We start from the raw sequence: 20,872 nt of genomic DNA on the forward strand, positions 1-20,872 counted from the left end.
GGTTTCAAGGGCAGCGATTAGTCCGTGTTAAGACTCTGGGTCTGAGAATTCTCTTATGACGGCTTGTTTAAGCTGCTAGTAGTCTGATTGGATGTGTCCTGGCTGTTGAGCCTCTGGGCTAGAGGTGATCCAGAGCAGATCGGGTCTGTCTTGGTGGTTCATACTGGTCCAAGACTGCTGATAAAAGTCAATGTCTTACAGTTTGGCATGGACGTCGTGGTCTCCTGCAAGTTCTGGTGTGAATGCAGTGATGTTTCTGGCCATTAGGTTGAAGTCTTTGAGTGGGTGTACAGGGGTGAGGGGGTTTAAAAGGTTTGCAGTGTGACGTGCAGCAGGCTGACCATGCACGGTCTGTAGGACTGTTTCAGTTCTTTCTGAACTGTGTCAAGCTCCTCTTTAATGATGCAGAATTGCAGAGTCTGGGTTTGGACTTCAGCTCTGGCTGCATTGCAGATGGCCTTCTAAGGACTTAGCTCTAGTGTCTCTCTCATTAAGTTCCACATACCCTGTTTTTAACAATGTCTTTGTGTGAAACAGTTCTCTTTCTAAGTCCTGTCTGATGGCTTTTTCCAGCTGTGCTTGGTGTCCAGCAGCTGTTAGAGCCTTCTGAAGAATGGTGATTTCCTTCTGTTGCGCCATTCTGTAAGGTTATTTACATCCATTCTGTGCTTTCTTTTGCTGAGCGGTTGTCAGTTCCCTGTAGAACTCGGTGACTTGCAAGTTCAGTTCATTTACCTCCTGTCTGAGGCCCTTGAGGGTGTGGGCCAAGGAGAGGATGATGCTGGTCAGATCCTGGTGGTTGAAGCTGGGTGTCAGGTGTCCACTTGTCTTGCAGTTCCTTTGTCTGCCATTGCAGGTCGTTGGCTGCTTTGGGCTGAAGGATGTCCATCACAATGCTCTGCTGGGTTTCCAGGTGGTCCTGGTGAGCTGGCAGGGCTGGATGTCTGTGTAATGTCTGTGACATACTGGAACACTTGTGGGAACACGAGAGAGAGTGGCAGAAGGCAAATGCAAGAACGTACAGAGGTGTTAAGCTATCTGTATGGGGAACGGCTGCATAGGCCGTGTAAGATGTGAATAGTTGGTGAGGGTCAGCTAGTGAGGTAGGGTGCTATTTTTTTGTGTTTGTGAACACAAAGAGAGAGTTTGAGTAACTTTGTTGATAAGGCTGTAAGCAGGGGTTACCTAATGACCGGGCTATAAGTAATATGAGGGTTCACAGGTTTGGTCACTATGAAGGTATCAAATCAAACAAAACTGAAATGAAATAAAATCAGAAAGAGACAGAGTGAGAAGGAAGGGCTTTCCTTACCTAGTTAAAGCTAGGAGAAATGACTAAGCAGTTATCACTTGTTCAAAGAAATGCAGCAGTATTTGTTATTAAATTGCATCACCTTAATGACTACAATGATACACAATAAAGTAAGGCCTTAATTTAGGGAGATGACAAACATTGCTCAAATCACTATTAAAAGTAAATATATTGCAGCAAGATTTTTTCTTCGCCCAGTTTTAATATAACTGCCAGTGCCATTTCTTCGCCAGGCATCTTAATTCATGCTGCTAATCTGAGATTTCTTTGTCAGATTTAAGATTTATGCATTTAAAACTGAAAGTGGGGATTTCTTCATCCAATAACAGATTAATTTATTCTGGTACCATTTATATGGTCTGCTAATCTGAGATTTCTTTGTCAGAAAAGGCTTACGTTCTACTAACAACAGAATTAAGGATTTCTTCGCTAAAATCTGATTCGTTTCTTATCGTACGATTTAAACATATTATAGCACTGAAAACTTTCTATTGCTCGTAGAAAGGCACATTCGTTTATCTGAATTCATCAGAAGCTGGTATGCATGTGTAAGACGTTAATAAAACCAATGAGACAAACACACAAGTCTGATACTGAGTCCTCTTGCAAATAATGTTTAAAACGATTTCCCCCCATTCTCCTCCATAATATGTAGTAAATTGGAATAGGAATATGAACAACAGAATATGTTTATTGCTAACATTTTTATATTAAACTGCCTTGCGCTGACAACTGCCATTTATTTGGGTAAATATTTTGTATACAAACATGTTACTTGCACTTAAACATTGAGTTAACCTGCTAAATACAATTTGATTGCATTTATCATCCCATCATCTCACAACCTGTTGATTGGTGGTTATCTTGCAAGTTAATCCATTACACATATCCATGCATGTGTTTAATGCATACATATATGCTTGTCTTTGTGTCTGATGTTTGTGTCTCATCTCATGTGAGCACGAATGTACGCACAGGGTGTGTTGGGTGTTTGTGTGTGTGCTGATGAACTCAGTTGGAGACTGAGTCCTTTAGGGAACAGCTCTTGTTAATAATTCAGACGTGGCTTATTATCAAGGAAATGCAGATTTCATCTTAATTGCAGGCAGTCTGTTATGCTCAGTATCTCATGAAAGCATAGATGCCTAAATGTTCAGCTCTGCACACACACGAAACAGCCTCCTAATCTTTAAGTAGCTTTCAGAGGCAGTATAAAATAACTCCCTCGCAGAGACAAATGGATGCCAATTGTTAAAAAACGTCTAACAAGTCACAAGCCATTGTGAAGTTTGGTGAAGTGTAATTTTTACACTTTAAAGACCACGTATAAAATTCGCTGCATGTTAAAATACTTCCTCCTTTCCTTGTTTATTGTGCTAGTTTATTCATGCCATGACTTGAGAGTTAGAAGATGAGGAGGTAGGAGTGTTTGAGAAACCTGTTTGGATACAATTATATGAAAAAATAAATACTGTACAAATATGGTGATGACGTTTCAGGAACGTGTATAATATTGATATCGATATAGTTTTAAAATCATTCTTAATTTCTAAGAACAGCAGAGTCAACGCCACAGCTATAACAATGGCACAGAGTTATGATATTATTGGAATCAGCCAATCAGAATCCATCCTGTTTTAAAGAGCTTGAGGCAAAGGACACAATTGCAGCACATGCTTATAAAAATAAAGTTATAGTGCATTGTGTGGACTCTAATGCAGTATTAAAGCTATCTTTATAGTTATTGTTCTTGAAGTGAACAGGCCCTTATAACCATATATTTCGTGATATAGCGCCAGATCTATGAAAAGGCGAATTAGTGTCAAGGGACCGCAATCCCACAAAAGCGTTGAAGATAGTATAAAGTTGATCTACTGATAATGAAAAACCAAACAGAACACAGACACAGCTGGATCATTTCCATAAATACCAACACTGTCCACCAACTGTTAAGTCATGCAGTTGTTTTTTGTTAAATAATTGCGCAAATACCAGTAAATTTACTATCACAAACCTGAGTCAATCACATTGCATGATTTATTTTAATATTGTCGTCCCCATAAAAAAGTATCTTAAATTGAAACTGTGGTTTTAGTAAATACTTACAGGATTTTTTATTTGTATTTATTTTTATATTTTTTTCACACTTAAAGAGGGTTTGCACAGATGCAAGCTATTACTAAATCTGGCTCATATTGTTAATAAAACAGTCAACTTGAACTACCAAAATTTGATAAAAAGTACTGATATCCACCATAATAATGCATGCCACTTTATGAATCAGAAATGGCCTGTCTTTAAAATATGCCATTATTTATTTATAGAAGGTGATATGATTTATAAACCGCATACACAGTAAAATAAGGTAACTTACATTTAACCAATTAACGTGTTTTTAATGTAGAATTTTTACAGATTCATTTTCTGTAAAAGATTGTGTTTTTACAGTTTAATATTTTTCTACAACAGATACTGTGGAAGCAAATATCTCCATCTAATTATATAACCAATCCAAAAAGTTTAATAATTTCAGTATGCTGCAAATGTTCCATTGTCTGCATTACACCAATAACACACTGTAGCGTTGTTTCTCTGCTTTGGCAACTGCAGTTACTGGTGTGTTAATATTTGCAGTATACAGTGTATATAAAAGTGAGAGTTGTGGTTCTGTTTGGAAAGTATACTGAACTGCCAACAGCCAGATTTAGAGTCTATGACATGGTATTGTGTTGCTGGGTAATGATCTGTCTGTGGTGATTGATGTCTGGGAGAGGCTATATCTCACACCATTCACAGTTACCGCTGACAGGCTGACACACTGTTCAAACAGTTTGGGTCATCCAAGGTCCTGGCTTTTTATGATTCCTGGAAAGCAGTGCTGATGCTCTTTAACAAATATGGAAGAAAAATGCCAATGGTACACTTCATTTAGTATTGTGTGTTTCTGTTCATATGAATGAGTTTCCTATTTGTTAATTAATGACACAAAAGTGCACTCACGAGTGCCCCCTGCACCGGTGGTCTTTATAGCAAGCGATTACCTGAGAGTGAGGACAGCAAATGCTGTGGTCATCAGGACGTTTGAGACAAGGCCAGAGTAAAACTCACTTTGACGCAGCATGTGTGTGCTGCTTCTTTAATGTGCACTGACTCAGAGCTGTCCAGATGAGTGCAGACGGAAATGTGGTGAGGAGCTGAGCAGTAGAGTAGAGAAGTACAACAAGCAGACAGACAGGCAATGTGGTTTACAGGAGCCCTTGTGAATTCAAAAGGCAACGTCTAATATCAATCAGGAAATGGTTTAATAACCAAGTACTCAATATGAAGTCAAAACTAATCCAAAACCACAGGAATTACACCATAGAACTAGAGATGATGTGTTCAGAATAGCAGCAGTAAGAACTGGATGTGCACAGTGTACTCAGCAGGGGTAATTGAGGTGCTGAGGGAGGTACACACGGTTGAGATGTGGCCGTGTGCTGTTTGATGAAAGTAGGTCAGTCTGAAGGCTGGATGTTTGCTATTCCATCCATGTAAACTCTGAGCTCGGAGCCAGCAGATAGCAGCCCCACATGAACCCATGCTCTTTATCTCTTCCATTATGCAACTCTTTTCATTTGTTCTCTTCATCTCTTTTCCCCAAACTTCTCTGCTGTTCTTTTTTATCGGCATATTCAAGATTCTGCCTTTTTTTATTTCAACTTTTCCAAAATACTTTTTTCCTTAGTCATTGTTCACTCTTGTTTCTATTACACCACTGTTTGTCTGGAATATCTCAAAAAAGCATACATACATACAGTTTTCATATGTATAAATTTCATATGCACAAAGAAGCAAAGTCTCGCCAGTTTGGAACGACACCAGGGTGAATAAATAATTGATTAAAAGTGTTTTCATTTTTGGGTGAACTATTTAATATAAAAATATAGAATTCTCATACTTGCATATGAGTCATACATCCTAACCTAATCAGATCATTGCCTTTCTTCTGAGAGATATTCAGCAAAAATTACTTTTTTATTATTATTATTATTAAAATGGATCAATGGATTTGCCTTATTTTGCAAGGTTCATGCCGTAACATTAAATTTGACTTTACTTTTCAAGAGAATCCGTAGAAGGTCACAACCTGCCCCAACATTCTTTAAAACATGCACTGCCAAAATCTCCTCCAGACATGTATCAGCCATTCATGCTCCATCTTATTACCGCAGACACTGGACTCAGCAGTCTGAGCTGAAATGCACATGAATATTTTAGCATCTCGTGTTCAGGATCTCAGAAATGCATCTCTTTTGTTTCTCTTCTCCATCTCTGAAAGCTTCTGCCTTCTTCTCTCTCTCTCTCTCTCTCTCTCTGCTGCACATTTACTATCAGACTCTAATTCAGAGTGACTTAATTGGATTTTTTTTGTTTTGGGAAATAGCTGGCAGCTCATCAAGGAGATGAACATTTGTAATTACCCAGCTTTCCTAACACTAACATCAGGAAAGCGGCATGTTGTTTCTGCTCCTCATTTATCAAATATATTCTCTTGATACTTTTTGTCTACTCTTGCAAAGCAAAGTGTTAGTTTAGAGTTAGTGTTAGTTAGTCTATCCTGCTTGTGTTTTAGCCTGTTGTAATCCCTAACATGCTAATTAACCCAGTTGAAATGAATCCCAAAATCATTCTTTTCTCAGCTATTAGTCAAGTCAAGCAACCTGCATCTTTTGCTTTCTCCCACCATGCGTGAGTGAATCCCAGTCCCTCCCCCAAACTCACCCATGTCACTTCCACAGGGATGGGAAACTGGTTAGGAGGAAAAAAAGCTGCTATGGCAACAAGAACCCTGCCTTTCTCATGAGTCTCCTTAGCAACTGGTCGCTTAGTAGTATTGCTCCAAGTGTGCCCATTGTGCCAAGCGTGAATATGTGTGTGGGTTATTACTCTGCATAGCGTGACTGGGGCATGGCATACAGCCTGAACGTGGCCTTTAAAGTGTCTGAGCTTAATTTATTTATGGGATGACTGACTTTAAAATGAGAGCTGACAATGTCTACATGGACAGGGAGACCTCGTTTATATTAGTCAGTGTTCAAATGTAAGACGTACACATGCAGTTTTGTATGTCTGAATAGACGCAGCATCAGCATTCTGACAGGATCTAAAATGTGAACACTTTTGATATGTATAAATCTTTATGAATCTTCAGAACTGAGATCACAAGAAGCTAGATCACTGCTGAATGTAAGCAAGCTCAGAACTCAGACACAATCTCTTTTTCAAACCTCGGCTGAGAATGGTCTTTTTAATGGCAAAATTATTCTTAAAGGTTCTTTCCTTTCAATTTCTGTGTAAATAGTTGAATACATGCATTCTTACAATTTACCCAAAACGTATAGATGAAACATGGATCATTTATTTATTATTTTCATCAAAGACTGCAAAATATCAAAGTAACAATAAATAAATCACAGAACAGAATGAAACCATTTATAATGTCATAGTAGGTATCTGTTAAATTCTTTATTCTTTAAAGCTTCCATTATTCATAAAGATTCTTTTTACATTAAAGATTATTTGGTCCCACTTTAGATTAAGTGCTCTTACATTAATGATTTGTTACAATGCACTTATTGTGTACATAATGTACATGTTTTTACATTTTACTTATATTTTAAAAATACCTGCATGTACTTACATCTTTAATTAATAATTTCTGTAATTACATTTATAGTTACACTGTTGACCCATCCCTTACACCTTAACCCACACAACCCTTAAAACCCTTAAACCTACCACCAAACCTGTCTCTGTAACATTACCCCTATCCCACCTCAACAGCAGCAGAAATGTTTTGCAATACAATATGAACACAATAAATACATTGTACTTCTTTTTTTGAAGTAAGTACATAGTAGTTAAGGCCACTTAATATATTCTGTAGTGGGACCGATTATTATTATTATTATTTTATATACTGTACATTTCAGTGTCTATCCAAACATATAAAAATGTACAAGTTTACAATATCAAAAGGTTTTTGCATTGCCATAGAGAACGGTGCACATCACTGATAATGCTAAAAAAAATTTATGCTAAACACACACCTCACATATTTGATTAAATAGCCAATTATGTGTAATAAATTGTGATTAGAGGTGCATTGACATTTGCAATAAAGAAAATCTGATTATTATTGCTGTGATGAGATTATGCAAAGATAAAAAGTGCTGCCTGCATTTGTCTTATACAGTCAGAAATAAATGTACAAAAGCTAGTATACCTTTGTACCTTATTTACCCCTAAAAGATGCATATTGGTACCTTAAAAGTACATATTTTTACCTAAAGTGTCTATTTTAGTATCTAAATGATTGATATTGAAAGGGTACCACCCCAATGACATCTTTTGTTCCTTTTGTCTGAAAGTGTACAGTTGCTTATGTTCTTCAGTAAAGTGGATGAGATGTCCTGGTAACATGACTGTGACGTATTGTATTTTGAGGTGATTTTTGTGGACTGTGGACAGGGGGGTCCCAGGTCGCACCCATAAGGCTGAGCCAAACTGGCACAAGATTCTGGATTTTCCGATCTCCTGTCTGCTTCTCAGATGCTCGGCTAATATGGTGGCACTATTTATAACTACCTAACCCATGCTGACTAGCACCCACACCCACAGATCCTGCGGGAAACACAGCCTGCTCATGGCAATTAACACACCACAAGCCAAGAATCACCCACCACTTCCGTTACCCCTCAAGCAGACAATGGAGTGAGCACATTTCTAGGGATGTTAATGTTATTATTGTTCCATGCAATTCAGGAAAAACTGATTTTTAAAGGTTTCTATTATGTGGCTATTTGGTGTGCAATCAGTTTTAAATCTTAACCACATGTTTTTATTAATGTCTTTTATTAATGTTTTTATAAGTGTCTTTAATGGCAAAGGGACACTGTATATTTTTTATAGCCCTATTATGATATATAAAGTATCTCAGTGTTAGTTGTATGTGGTCAGTGATTTATTTAAAACCTTTTAATAGTAAATTGGAAATGTATCTCGATTTCTTAAATTAAAAAAATTATAATAATAAATAAAAAAAATTATATACATATATATATATATGTGTGTGTGTGTGTGTGTGTGTGTGTGTGTGTGCGTGTGTCTGTGTGTGTGTGTAATTAGTTTTTATTATGTATTTACCATTTAATAATCTTACAATTATTTGAAGATCCATTCTACTTAATGAACATTGTTGAATTATGTATTATTTTATTTATTTATATTATACTGTATGTTTTATTTAAGTGATGCATAAACTGTCAAGGTTTAATAAGAGTGAAACAGAAATCTGTCAAGAAATACACATTCTTGTTTTCTTTTTGCAAATTATATTTTTTTCCCCATTTTTTTTTTCCTTAGAATTTGTGTCTGGATGTGTTTTTAAAAGATTTACTATCTATCAGAATTATTTCTATAGTGAGTTAGAAGCAGCTGATATTTGCAAAGTTTGGCATAGTCAGATCTGGAATCCATGGCAGCTTTCTTTAGCCAAGACCGACATATCAAACAACCAAACACAGTTTGTTTCATTTCATTTCATTTATTAAAAAAATATACTTTTGTACTTCTGGCAAATTCTAGATGAAATTCTAGATGGCGCAGTCAACCTAATGACTTCATTATCAAGTCACAGCTGATTGGTTCTCTCCTGTATCGGTAGCCAATGAGTGGTCAATATTCATCGTTCATTCTTTTTTTATTTTTATTTTTATTTATTTATTTAAGTTTATTCTTAACACCAACCAGGTGGCCTACAAAAATATGCCGCATTTCCACCAAAATTACCCGGAACATTTGTAACAAGAACTTTTTTCTCCCCAGACCTGTTGCTTTCTGCTTTTCCACCGCGGTGTAAAGTACCGTGAAGATTAGGGAAATAGACTGGTGACATAGGTCTGCACGCGTTTCTCAATACAACGTATGCTGATTTTGGTCATGCATCCTCAGTAGTTCGGACTTTGTGCATTTGACATTCGACAACGCGAATCCGGTAATTCTACAAACAGCAGCATATACTTGATAACTTCAGTCAGCTGACCATGGCTACTGCAATTTTCCTCTCTGTATATTTACAATAAAACGAAATAGGATATCAAATACCACTGCCTCCTTTCGCTTTCATTTGAACATAATAACAGCTGCAGAAATGTACTTAGTACTTAGGGGAAATGTGTATATATACAGCCATTTTTAAATAGGCGCTGTCTTTATAAACCGCAGATTTGAGTTTTAAACAATTACATTCTCGCCTGAAATACTTTTAAAGTTACATTTCATGACACAATAACAGTAATATTTTGAAAATGGTCCGAATAAATGGTGGTTGAAATCACAATGCTGTGTGAACTCAACCAATCAGGATGTTTAGCACCCAAGTCCCGCCCCTGAAAGTTCCAGAACTTTGAAAAAGTACTACCTCGCCAGCAGGGACTTTCTGAGGGGCATTTTTTTACCCAGAAAACTGTGGTGTGGAAACACACCGAATACCAGCCCAATGTCACTAGTTCCTGGATAAAGTTCCTGCTGTGGAAACTGCAAACCAAAGTCCTTTTTTGTGTATCAATACAACAAGTTTTTGTTTTAATTTGCCTTAATATTTAGATGCATTTTCATGAGACCGGGCACATGTAAGGAGCGGGAGAAAGAAACAAGCAATTTGCCTTGCCTTATTAGGAGTCAGGCTATACTTTACATAACCGTAGCTCTCGATGGCTTAGAAGGCTAGTGAGCAGGTCAAAGAAGATTGCTAGCATCAAGGGATCAGCATAATGAACATGCAGTCTGGGTGTGGCTGGAGCAGACAGATGGGTGGCAAATGGTGTCAGGATGGTAGAGTCTCATGGTGGTGCTCGTAAGTATCTGGGCCTCACCTCTGGGACACATTCCCTAGAGCAAACAGAGGAGGAGCAGAGAGATTCATCACTAATTATGCACAAACATGACTGGGGAAAAGATCTCCAGCTGTCCTATAGCAATCTACTTAACACAGCGAGAAAGTGGGGTTAGGGGTAGGGTGTTAGAACTTACAAAAACACAGCCGAATTTATGTTAATATTTGTATAATTGTTTTACCCATTCTTTGAATTACACATTGAATTGTACTGTGTTTTTGGGTTGTAAAATGGTTCTGGTTATTTCTTCTTCCAGGATGTATCCATTTTTTAACATATTCTTTTTAATATATTTGGTTGGTTAAAGAAAAATTTTGTATCATATGTACGTGAAAACTGCAAACCAAACCAAAGTCCTTTTTTGCGTATCAATACAACAAGTGAGAAAGAAACAAGCAATTTGCCTTATTAGAATTAATTTAAAACTGATATTTCAAGGTAAAAAAAAAAATCTTACATACCAATGATTTAAGAATATAGAAAAACAACAACTTGTCCACAGTGAGCAAAGAAAGACATTCTCAGAGCCCCAAATCCAGGAATCACAGTGAAATGAAGCGTACCACACTTTATGATACAGAACTGTTTTAATGACTGTGGATGAGGAATATAAACCAGTCCATCATTGCAAAGATAATATGGCTTTGAATGTTTTAAGTTTAGCCATCTTGTGATAAGGTGATATTTATTACACGTGTTGCATTTTCTATTGCAAAAATTATATTGTACTGAAAACGTCCCAGTGCAAAGAACAAAAAAGAAATGATTTTGTTTTGAATGCAGCGTTTGGAATGCAGATCCATGGTGTGTGAGATGGGATAGTGTTGGATTTAACATTTGTGAGGCAAAATAAAATAAACATGAACTGTATGCCATATTAATGCTTTCATTAATAATTTCAGTATTGTTCATGATCTGTGATGTCATGCCCTATGGATCCTCATCAGAATGGCATGCGTGTTCCGAATACCTCTGAAGCTAAGAGACGTTCATCTGAAGTAAATGATTCTTGGAACATTCTTGAGCAGAGAGTAAGTTTCTGTGGTTAACTTACCCTAAAAGTCACCCAGGTTTTTGGAGGTTACTGTATATCAATATGAGGATATGTTGCTGTTGTAAAGCATTGGGAAGGACACTGAGAGAAACATAAGGCCAAGACTATACCTGCATACTGAGAGAAAAAAATACTGTTAAAATGTATTTTGATACTCCACTTTAGACATTCTACTAACTACTTTGCAAAGTCAACTAATTCTCATTAATTTGCATCTACGTTTCTACTAATTCTTAGAGTAGACTGTTAGGTTTAGGGTTAGTAGAATAAGTTGGCATATAAATATAACATGTTGATTTGCAAAAGAGGAAGTTTTTTGTTCATTTGTCCTGTCAGGACATTCCATGAGTTGACTGGAGTCAGTGGTTAATTAAAAAAAGACCCTGGAAGTGTTCTAGGTGAGATGCAGAAGGTGGAAATGTTGACTTTATAGCCTTTGACACAGCCTCTCTTCTCTTGTTTAACAGGAGCAGACACAGTGTCAATGCCAGTTAGCTTCCCCAGTAGTTCCTTTCTACTGGACAGGAAAATGGTGGAGCAGGGGAAAGTATACAAGACATGAAATGCCTTAGAGAGAGACACTGCATGATATCTTACCTCTGGGCTGCATCCATGTCATCTAAATGAACATTCAGTATATCCTATTATTGAACGATCTGTTAACCACCATTAATTATCCAACACATAATCAAAGTCATTTTCAGAGCAGTACACCTCTAATAAGTGCAATCTTTGCCTTGGCAGTGAGTTATTCACCCAATTTGTTAAATAAGGATTAACCTTGAATTATGTGTAATACCCAGAAGAATTATTTGGGGTATCATTCAGAGATATTGATGGCAGTTATTTCTAGTTTCTAGAGGTGTTATGCTCACGAACAGCTGAAAACTGCCGTGTTTTACTGCAGCTTAATAATAAGGATCCCTGTTTGTCTGTCCAAAACCACCACAGATGACTTCTTTCATTTTCTTCACGTTTCCATGGCTACTCTCTTTGTATTGTTAGCTTAGGACACCTTTTGTATGAGATGCACCTCTATGAGACATAATGCTTAACTTGAAATAACCAGAAGGTTATTTAACATTTTATTTATTCTTTTCATTTTGCCTGTCAGTTCTGATTAAAGTGGTATATTTGCATTGTTTTCATTTTAAACATTTTATTTTAAAAATATTAAATCATATATATTTATTATTTTTGCATTTCTATCACAATTTAACAAACCACCTGCAGATCATGAACAGTTCAGAAACCCCTGGGAATCTCAGACTTAATGACTTTCCGATGGCCTTTCCAGTGTTGCCAACTCTTTTTTTTTCTTTCCTTTAAATCAAATGTCATAGTTTGTTTCTACTCTCTTAGACAAGCTTGGCTTTAAACAATGATGATTATTTTATGATATTAGATTAGTAGATGAATTTAACAAAATGGTGTAAACACTGTGGCACTTTGAAAACATTTTCTGTGTTTAAGTAACTCAACAGATAATATTGGCTTTCTCCCAGTTGGCTTGGTGCTGCCAGTGTCCCAAAATTACACACTTTACTTTAAAATATGTCAGTATATTCAGTGTGACTTATTAAGAGTATTTAAGAATATAAGCTTTCCACTAAACATTCCTAATGCTTGACTGACGGTAAGTCTGAGAAGAGTATTAGGTCTTATCTATGCAATTTGACCCTGGGGGTAAAAAGAACGCAATGAATGAAAATTTGAATGAATGTTTGAGATTAAGAGATGTGAGTATGGAAGAGACAAAGTCAGAAGCTTTGAGCCAGAGATTGGTCAACATCCTCCCTATTACAGCACACATTTTTATGTCCAGCTTCTAATTTTTGTTTACTTTTTATGTATTTATCAGACTTAATTATATATGTGGCTTATACTGTTAATTAATATTTTGTTTAAGATATTCAAAATGTATACTTGGTCTGTAATTGTGAACTCCTTTGATAGAGTGGTTTTTGCCCAACAATTTTTTTTAAAGTCAGTTATTTATATTTTTTGCTGTAGTGTGTCAGTAGTAAATATCATTTTACATTTCCAAACATTATTTTTGCCATTAAATGTAAAAATCTAGTGAGATTTATGTTTGCACAAGGAGTCTGACAAAAGCTAGTGCTACACACAGAGATCTAATCTCATCATCATCCAGTATGTCTGGAAAATAAGAAACAGAACAAACTGAGACAGACTCAATCCAGAAGAACTGTGGCAATGTCTCCAAGACACTTCAAGAAACCTGCAAAGCTACAGTACAGTGCAAGGTTTTAGGCGCTTGTTTAAAAATGCTGTAAAGTGAGGATGTCATTAAAAAATAAATATTATTTTTTATTTTTTTTATTAATTAACTTCTATTAACTTAACAAAATTAAATTAACATTTGGTGTGACCACACAATGTGTAAAAAAAAAATAATTCTGTCCTAGGGGGACTTGCACATTGTTTTTCAGGTAGCGTTGCAGGTATGTTTCTTGGAGACATTGCCACAGTTCTTCTGGATTTAGTCTGTCTCAGTATGTGATATGTATGTGTGTATATGATGCAATTTCAATTTTTCCTTTCTCTTTGGATTGTTACAAGCTCTTAGTGCATGAAGAAGATCTGTAAACTTGCAAAGACTAAAGTCTCAAATTCTTATTTCTTTAACAAAGTTAAGACTCTGCCACGCCCCCCTAAAACACCCACACGTCTACGTCACTATGTGGAAATATTTGCATAATGCCACCCAAATGTTCTCGCAAAGAAAAAAGGCGTGGTTTCAGTAACTGCAGTTAGTATTGAAGCAGCCATGTCAGAGAGATGCTGTGTGTATCTAAACAAATTTTTTTAATAAACCACTAAGGAGATTTTTACATTGTGCTGCATTTTATATTACAGATTGTGATTAGATTTTTAAAGGTTTTCTATTGTAACTATATTCTTCTAAAACTTGCATCTTTTTTCTCTCTCTCTAGAACTCCATCCGCCACAATTTGTCCCTGCACACACGTTTCATCCGTGTGCAGAACGAGGGAACTGGCAAGAGTTCATGGTGGATGTTGAATCCTGATGGATGGAAGCCAGGGAAAGCTCCTCGCCGTAGAGCTGTCTCAATAGACAATGGCACCAAGCACTTGAAGAGCAAAGGTCGAGTGAACCGTAAGAAAATGGCTATGAAAACAGAGCAGGGTACAGAGACATTGTTGGGGTTCAGTAGCTCTCCAGAGCATTGTAGTCCTACTAGGAAGTCTGGAACAGGTGGTGTGGTGATTAAGGAAGAGTTTGAGACCTGGACAGATCTTCATTCATTTGGCAGCTCTTCAGCTTCAACTCTTAGTGGTCGTCTATCACCTATACTAACCGAGGGGGAATTAAGGAAACCTGAAGTGGAGAGAATTACATGTTCGGCATCTCCACACCTATACCCCAGTCCCTCTAGTTCCCACTCACCTGCTTCCCACTGTCTTGTAGATCCCAGAGCAACAATTAGCTACCAGCAGCACAAATCCCCATGTCATAAACAGCCTTCTTACCAATTCACCAGTGACATGAAGGGGCAGGACTCTAGCTGCGAAACACTTTATGGCCAGCCAGATATTGGCCTGCTTCAGCACCAATCCTCCATGCAGACTATAGAGGAGAACTTCAGTAGTATGCAGGCCTACAAGGGCACAAACACTCTCCAAAGTTTGCTGACCATAGGAGGACCCCAGTTCAGTGTCAAAGACATGATACTTGGAAAAGAGAATGTGGTCCACTCAATGACGGTTGCTCAAGGATCCAGAGATCTGCATCACAGTGAGAATAATAACCCTACCACTAACCCTTCCTCCAAACCAATTCACAGCCACAACATCATTCGAAACTTGAGCCAGGACCATCAGCCTGCATTGGTCCACTCTCAGCCCAGTGATGGACACATGCAGTCATACATACATAAAGCCCCTTATCTATATAGTCCCCCAGTCAATGCACATCTTCCAGCATCAACTATGCTTCCCCCAATCCCTGCAGGTATGCAGGGAATCTCACAGGACACATGCCACCTTGCTACAGCTCCATACCCACAACACCATCCTTACATTTACACAGATCCACATCAGCACAGTATGGCATATGGACTGTACCGCCAACCTCAGGGGATGGGGACAGGTTACCACCACCCTCACCAGCTCTACCCACATGAGCGGTTGCCAGCAGACCTGGATATGGATGTATTCTACAGCAGCTTGGACTGTGACATGGAGTCTATACTCTTACATGACATTATAGACTCGGGAGAAGAGAACGATTTCAATTTTGATTCCTCGCTGACACAAGGAATGGGCATGGGTTTTGGGTTTACGAACTCACAGCAGAGCCACAGCAAACAGAGCTGGGTGCCTGGATAAATACTACAGAATCATCAAATAATTTTTTATCAAGACATAACTACCTACATGCCAGCCAGCAGTGGGGTCCCAACGCTCCACCACAATTCAGGGTGAATACACTGTGCTGACGCTGAAATCAAATGAAGATAGAAATCTCTTTTTTGAAAACCGTTTTTATGTTGTCTGTACCTTACTGCTTGTATTTCTATGTTCTATGTTGTGTGTCCACGTATTGAAAACTGCTCTGTTCCCTTTTGTTCCATTTGCTGTGAGGAAAACCCCTTTTGTTTTGCTGACTGAACCATAATGACAATCTAAGCTATGTTATCCAACATTGTTTTGTTCTTCAGTCAAAGTTATCTTATGCACTTTAATTACATCGAACAAATCCACCTTTATCATTTTTCCCTCAGAAAGGAGGAATGCTTGGGACTCTAATGTAGCAAAAGCCTGGACCCGTACCAATTTGAGTGAACATAGGTGCTACATACTGCCATTTGTATGTGGAGTCTCAGTGACAACTCATTCTCATTCTCCTCTCCAAACACTTCTTTTGGCCTCTTGAATAAAGCAGGTGGACATTCAGTGAGGTCTGCCATTGTGTCAAAAAGTCCATTTTACTCCTCTAAATTTGTATCTAACCCCATCTCCCCATGTCTAAACACCATTTTTTATTCGTGGAAATTTTTAACACATTATTTTATTTTATTTACTTTTATTTTTTTGTTGTGATCCATTTAGCAGTTTATCTCCTTGTGATTTTAAACCCACAATCGTAGACCTTATCCTGTTCATGCTTTATAACTGTAGTGCTGCTCTAAATAGCTCACTGCATTACAAAATTATAAAAGGAAACTCTACTAGGTTCCTAATCTACTGGTATGCTGACACAGGCATATGATAAATACATGACAGTAGTCTAAGAAACTGATACATCAGAGACTCTTTCTGGTTCTTTGTGTCTGTGTCCTGATACTTCATGTTGCTTTCTGTGTTTGAAATAGAATCATTGTTTGGTCTCTCTATTCTGACTTTTATTTTGTAAAAACAATATATTGAGAATATTGTACTATAGTTTTTAAGAAATTACAAGGTGTCTATTGATTCCAGTGCTTATTTCTTTTTTTAAAGAGAATGTTTTCATCATTTGTTGAATTTGTTCATTTGTTAAATAAATGAGAAGATAATGCTGTCATCTGGCTGGATTGGTTTGTTCTTTTCTTTTGATTTGATTTATTTGACCATTTTGTTTCAAATACGATACATCTTTGCATCATACAGTGAAAGAAACAAAGTCAGGATAACACAATAAAGCCCTAGGGCTTATTTCCATTAGGGTCCTGAGTAAAGGTAGACAAAGCAAGTGGCAATAAATCAAACATCAACCATCACACCCATATAACACAAAATAAAAACCATCAAGACAAAACTATAAAATATTGTCATACTAACATTGGCATCTGAGCCAGCTTAAAACCTCCTAAACTTCTGGTCGTCTTTAAATTCCCTGGCAACCTGTTCCACAAGCTTGTTGCGACAAACAAGAAGGACTCTTTACCTAAATTACTCTAAACTTTTGGAGGTACAAAATCAGTAGAGCTGCCTCTGGTAGAGTAGCTGTGTACAGTACATCTCTCACTCTATTAAAATAATTATTCAAATATTTGACAGCCCCGTGCACAGTCCTATGTACCATGCACAGATGAATCTGAGAGACACGATCCTCTACTTTTAACCACCCAATAGTCTCAAAATGAGAAATATCAAGATGAGTTCTCATGGGGAGGTTCAAAACAAGCCTTATAGCCCTATTTTGTGCCATCTGAAGCCTAAAGTTCAGGTGCTTTAAGACACCATTATACCAACATCAACATGCATAATCAAAATATGTCTGAATTAGAGCATTTGCCAGAATTGGCATAGCTTTTTTGTCCAAAAACTTTGAGATTATGGACAAGAAACATACTCTTTGATTTACCTTCATAAGTAAGTTTTATGTTTATATATATGTCAGTATGTGTGATCATACAGTAGAGTGTGTGAAACTGACATGTACCACTCAGATAATTTAAAAAACATGATAGAAAAAATTTAATATTATTTTATTCTTTGGCAGCATGTGTTGAGGATTGTAGACACATGATTAGGACGTTATGTAGTGTTACTGTAAACAGGTTATTTTTACACATTTAAATGTATATGATCAATATACAAACCCGATTCCAAAAAAGTTGAGACACATATATTTGATTCACAATAGAATATAGATAACATATCAAATGTTGAAAGTGAGATATTTTGGAATGTCATGCCAAATATTGGCTCATTTTGGATTTCATGAGAGCTACACATTCCAAAAAAAGTTGGGACAGGTAGCAGTAAGAGGCCGGAAAAGTTAAATGTACATATAAGGAACAGCTGGAGGACCAATTTGCAACTAATTAGGTCAATTGGCAACATGATTGGGTATAAAAAGAGCCTCTCAGAGTGGCAGTGTCTGTCAGAAGTCAAGATGGGCATAGGATCACCAATTCACCAAATGCTGCAGTGGAAAAAATGGAGGGGCAATATCAGAAAGGAGTTTCTCAGAGAAAAATTGCAAAGGGTTTGAAGTTATCATCATCTACAGTGCATAATACCATCCAAAGATTCAGAGAATCTGGAACAATCTCTGTGCAGAAAGGTCAAGGCCTTGAAAACCATACTGGATGCCCATAATCTTCGGGCCCTTAGACGACACTGAATTACATACAGGAATGCTACTGTAATGGACTCAGGAATGGGCTCAGGAATACTTCCAGAAAACATTGTTGGTGAACACAATCCACCGTGCCATTCAGCGTTGCAAGCTAAAACTCAATAGGTAAAAAAGCCATATCTAAACATGATCCAGAAGCGCAGGCGTTTTCTCTGGGCCAAGACTCATTTAAAATGGACTGTGGCAAAGTGGAAAACTGTTCTGTTGTCAGACGAATCAAAATTTGAAGCTCTTTTTGGAAAACTGGGACGCTATGTCATTTGGACTAAAGAGGACAAGGACAACCCAAGTTGTTATCAGTGCTCAGTTCAGAAGCCTGCATCTCTGATGGTATCGGGTTGCATAAGTGCATGTGGCATGGGCAGCTTACACATCTGGAAAGGCACCATCAATGCTGAAAGGTATATCCAAGTTCTAGAACAACATATGCTCCCATCCAGACGTCGTCTCTTTCAGGGAAAACCTTGCATTTTCCAACATGACAATGCCAGACCACATACTGCATCAATTACAACATCAGGGCTGCGTAGAAGAAGGATCCGGGTATTGAAATGGCCAGCCTGCAGTCCAGATCTTTCACCCATAGAGAACATTTGGTGTATCATAAAGAGGAAGATGCGACAAAGAAGACCTAAGACAGTTGAGCAACTAGAAGCCTTTATTAGACAAGAATGGGACAATATTCCTATTCCTAAACTTGAGCAACTTGTCTCCTCAGTCGCTGGACGTTTGCAGACTGTTATAAAAAGAAGAGGGGATGCCACACAGTGGTAAACATGGCCTTGTCTCGACTTGTTTGAGATTTGTTGATGCCATGAAATTTTAAATCCACTTATTTTTCCCTTATATTTATACATTTTCTTAGTTTAAACATTTGATATGTCATCTATGTTGTATTCTGAATAAAATATTGACATTTGAAAGTTCCAATTCATTGCATTCTGTTTTATTTACAATTTGTTCAGTGTCCCAACTTTTTCCGGAATCGGGTTTGTATAATGGATAAAATAGAATGCAATGTGATAGGGAGTAGATGAGGCATTTTGTGTTTGTGTGTGAGAGAGATGCTGCTGATGGGGGTGGGGTGGTGAGCATCTAATAAGGCTTGTTATCTCCTCTGAAGCTGGAGTTTGGTCACAGCTGTCATACTCCCGTCTGAGGAAGTCACAGAGGGAGTGTGTCTCTCAGTACAGCCATATTGTTTTCTCACTAGGGAAAACTAGAAAACCTCCTTTTTTTTGTAAGAGACTTTTGCTTTTAATTGACTCTGTGTTCTCAGTCCTTCACTATAAAGGAGAGGAAGACTCAGATTTTAAGGTAAAATGGGACATGCTGAGAGACAGATATAAAAGAAGCTGCTTATTTATCCTATTAGCTTACTTATTGAGGCAAACATTATAGTGTACAAGTCATGTGGACTATGCTTTTGATTATTTAGTTTTTTATCATTAGATAAACAGCATCGTTTCACAGTCTTTGCAAAATAAATGCTTTTCAAATCAAGTATGTTTTTTGTTTTAGTATGTGTGTTTGTGGGGAATCATGTCCTTTTATCCAGACAGCAGTCAAGCTTATTCTGTTATTATCGAGATTTAAGTCACCTTTATATATATAGCACTTTAAACAAAATACATTGCGTCAAAGCAACTGAACAACATTCATTAGAAAAACAGTGAGTCAATAATGCAAAATGACAGTTAAAGGCAGTTCATCATTGAATTCAGTGATGTCATCTCTGTTCAGTTTAAAAAGTGTCTGTGCATTTATTTGCAATCAAGTCAATGATATCGCTGTAAATGAAGTGTCCCCAACTAAGCAAGCCAGAGGCAACAGTGGCAAGGAACTGAAACATCGGTGACAGAATGGAGAAAAAAACCTTGGGAGAAACCAGGCTCAGTTGGGGGGCCAGTTCTTCTCTGACCAGACGAAACCAGCAGTTCAATTCCAGGCTGCAGCAAAGTCAGATTGTGCAGAAGAATCATCTGTATCCTGTGGTCTTGTCCTGGTGGTCCTCTGAGACAAGGTCTTTACAGGGGATCTGTATCTGGGGCTCTAGTTGTCCTGGTCTCCGCTGTCTTTCAGGGCAGTAGAGGTCCTTTCTAGGTGCTGATCCACCATCTGGTCTGGATACGTACTGGATCCAGGTGACTGCACTGACCCTCTGATCTGGATACAGACTGGATCTTCTAAAGATTTAGCAAGTACATCAGGTGTTATGGGAAGTGTACCGGTTCCGGTTTACCTAATTAATGCAGCCTAAAAATCCTTTAACGGATTTGGATATTAGAAGCATATTAGTGTGTTATGTGTACTTTCTTCTCAATGTCAAATTTCAGTAGAAGAACCTGAGGCAAAACAAAGTCTCTTCAAAGTGGGACATATCTTAGACCTCATGGGGTCCCATTGGAATTGTCTAACGATGTTTGTAGAATCATTTGTTTCTGGTTATCACTT

The 20,872-nt window shown here is 37.6% G+C and overlaps 1 protein-coding gene across 1 annotated transcript in view; it reads left to right on the forward strand.

The window, feature by feature from the left end:
• foxo6a (forkhead box O6 a) overlaps positions 1–16,302 on the forward strand; it is a 28,786-nt gene extending 12,484 nt beyond the window's left edge. Inside the window, exon 2 of the mRNA XM_059567307.1 lies at positions 14,263–16,302. Coding sequence (XP_059423290.1) covers positions 14,263–15,678 — 1,416 coding nt within the window. The 3' untranslated portion in view covers positions 15,679–16,302. The remainder of the gene's footprint in view (positions 1–14,262) is intronic.
• The last annotated feature ends 4,570 nt before the right edge of the window (positions 16,303–20,872 follow it).

Source organism: Carassius carassius, chromosome 15 (genome assembly GCF_963082965.1).
Source record: "Carassius carassius chromosome 15, fCarCar2.1, whole genome shotgun sequence".
NCBI lineage: Eukaryota > Metazoa > Chordata > Actinopteri > Cypriniformes > Cyprinidae > Carassius > Carassius carassius.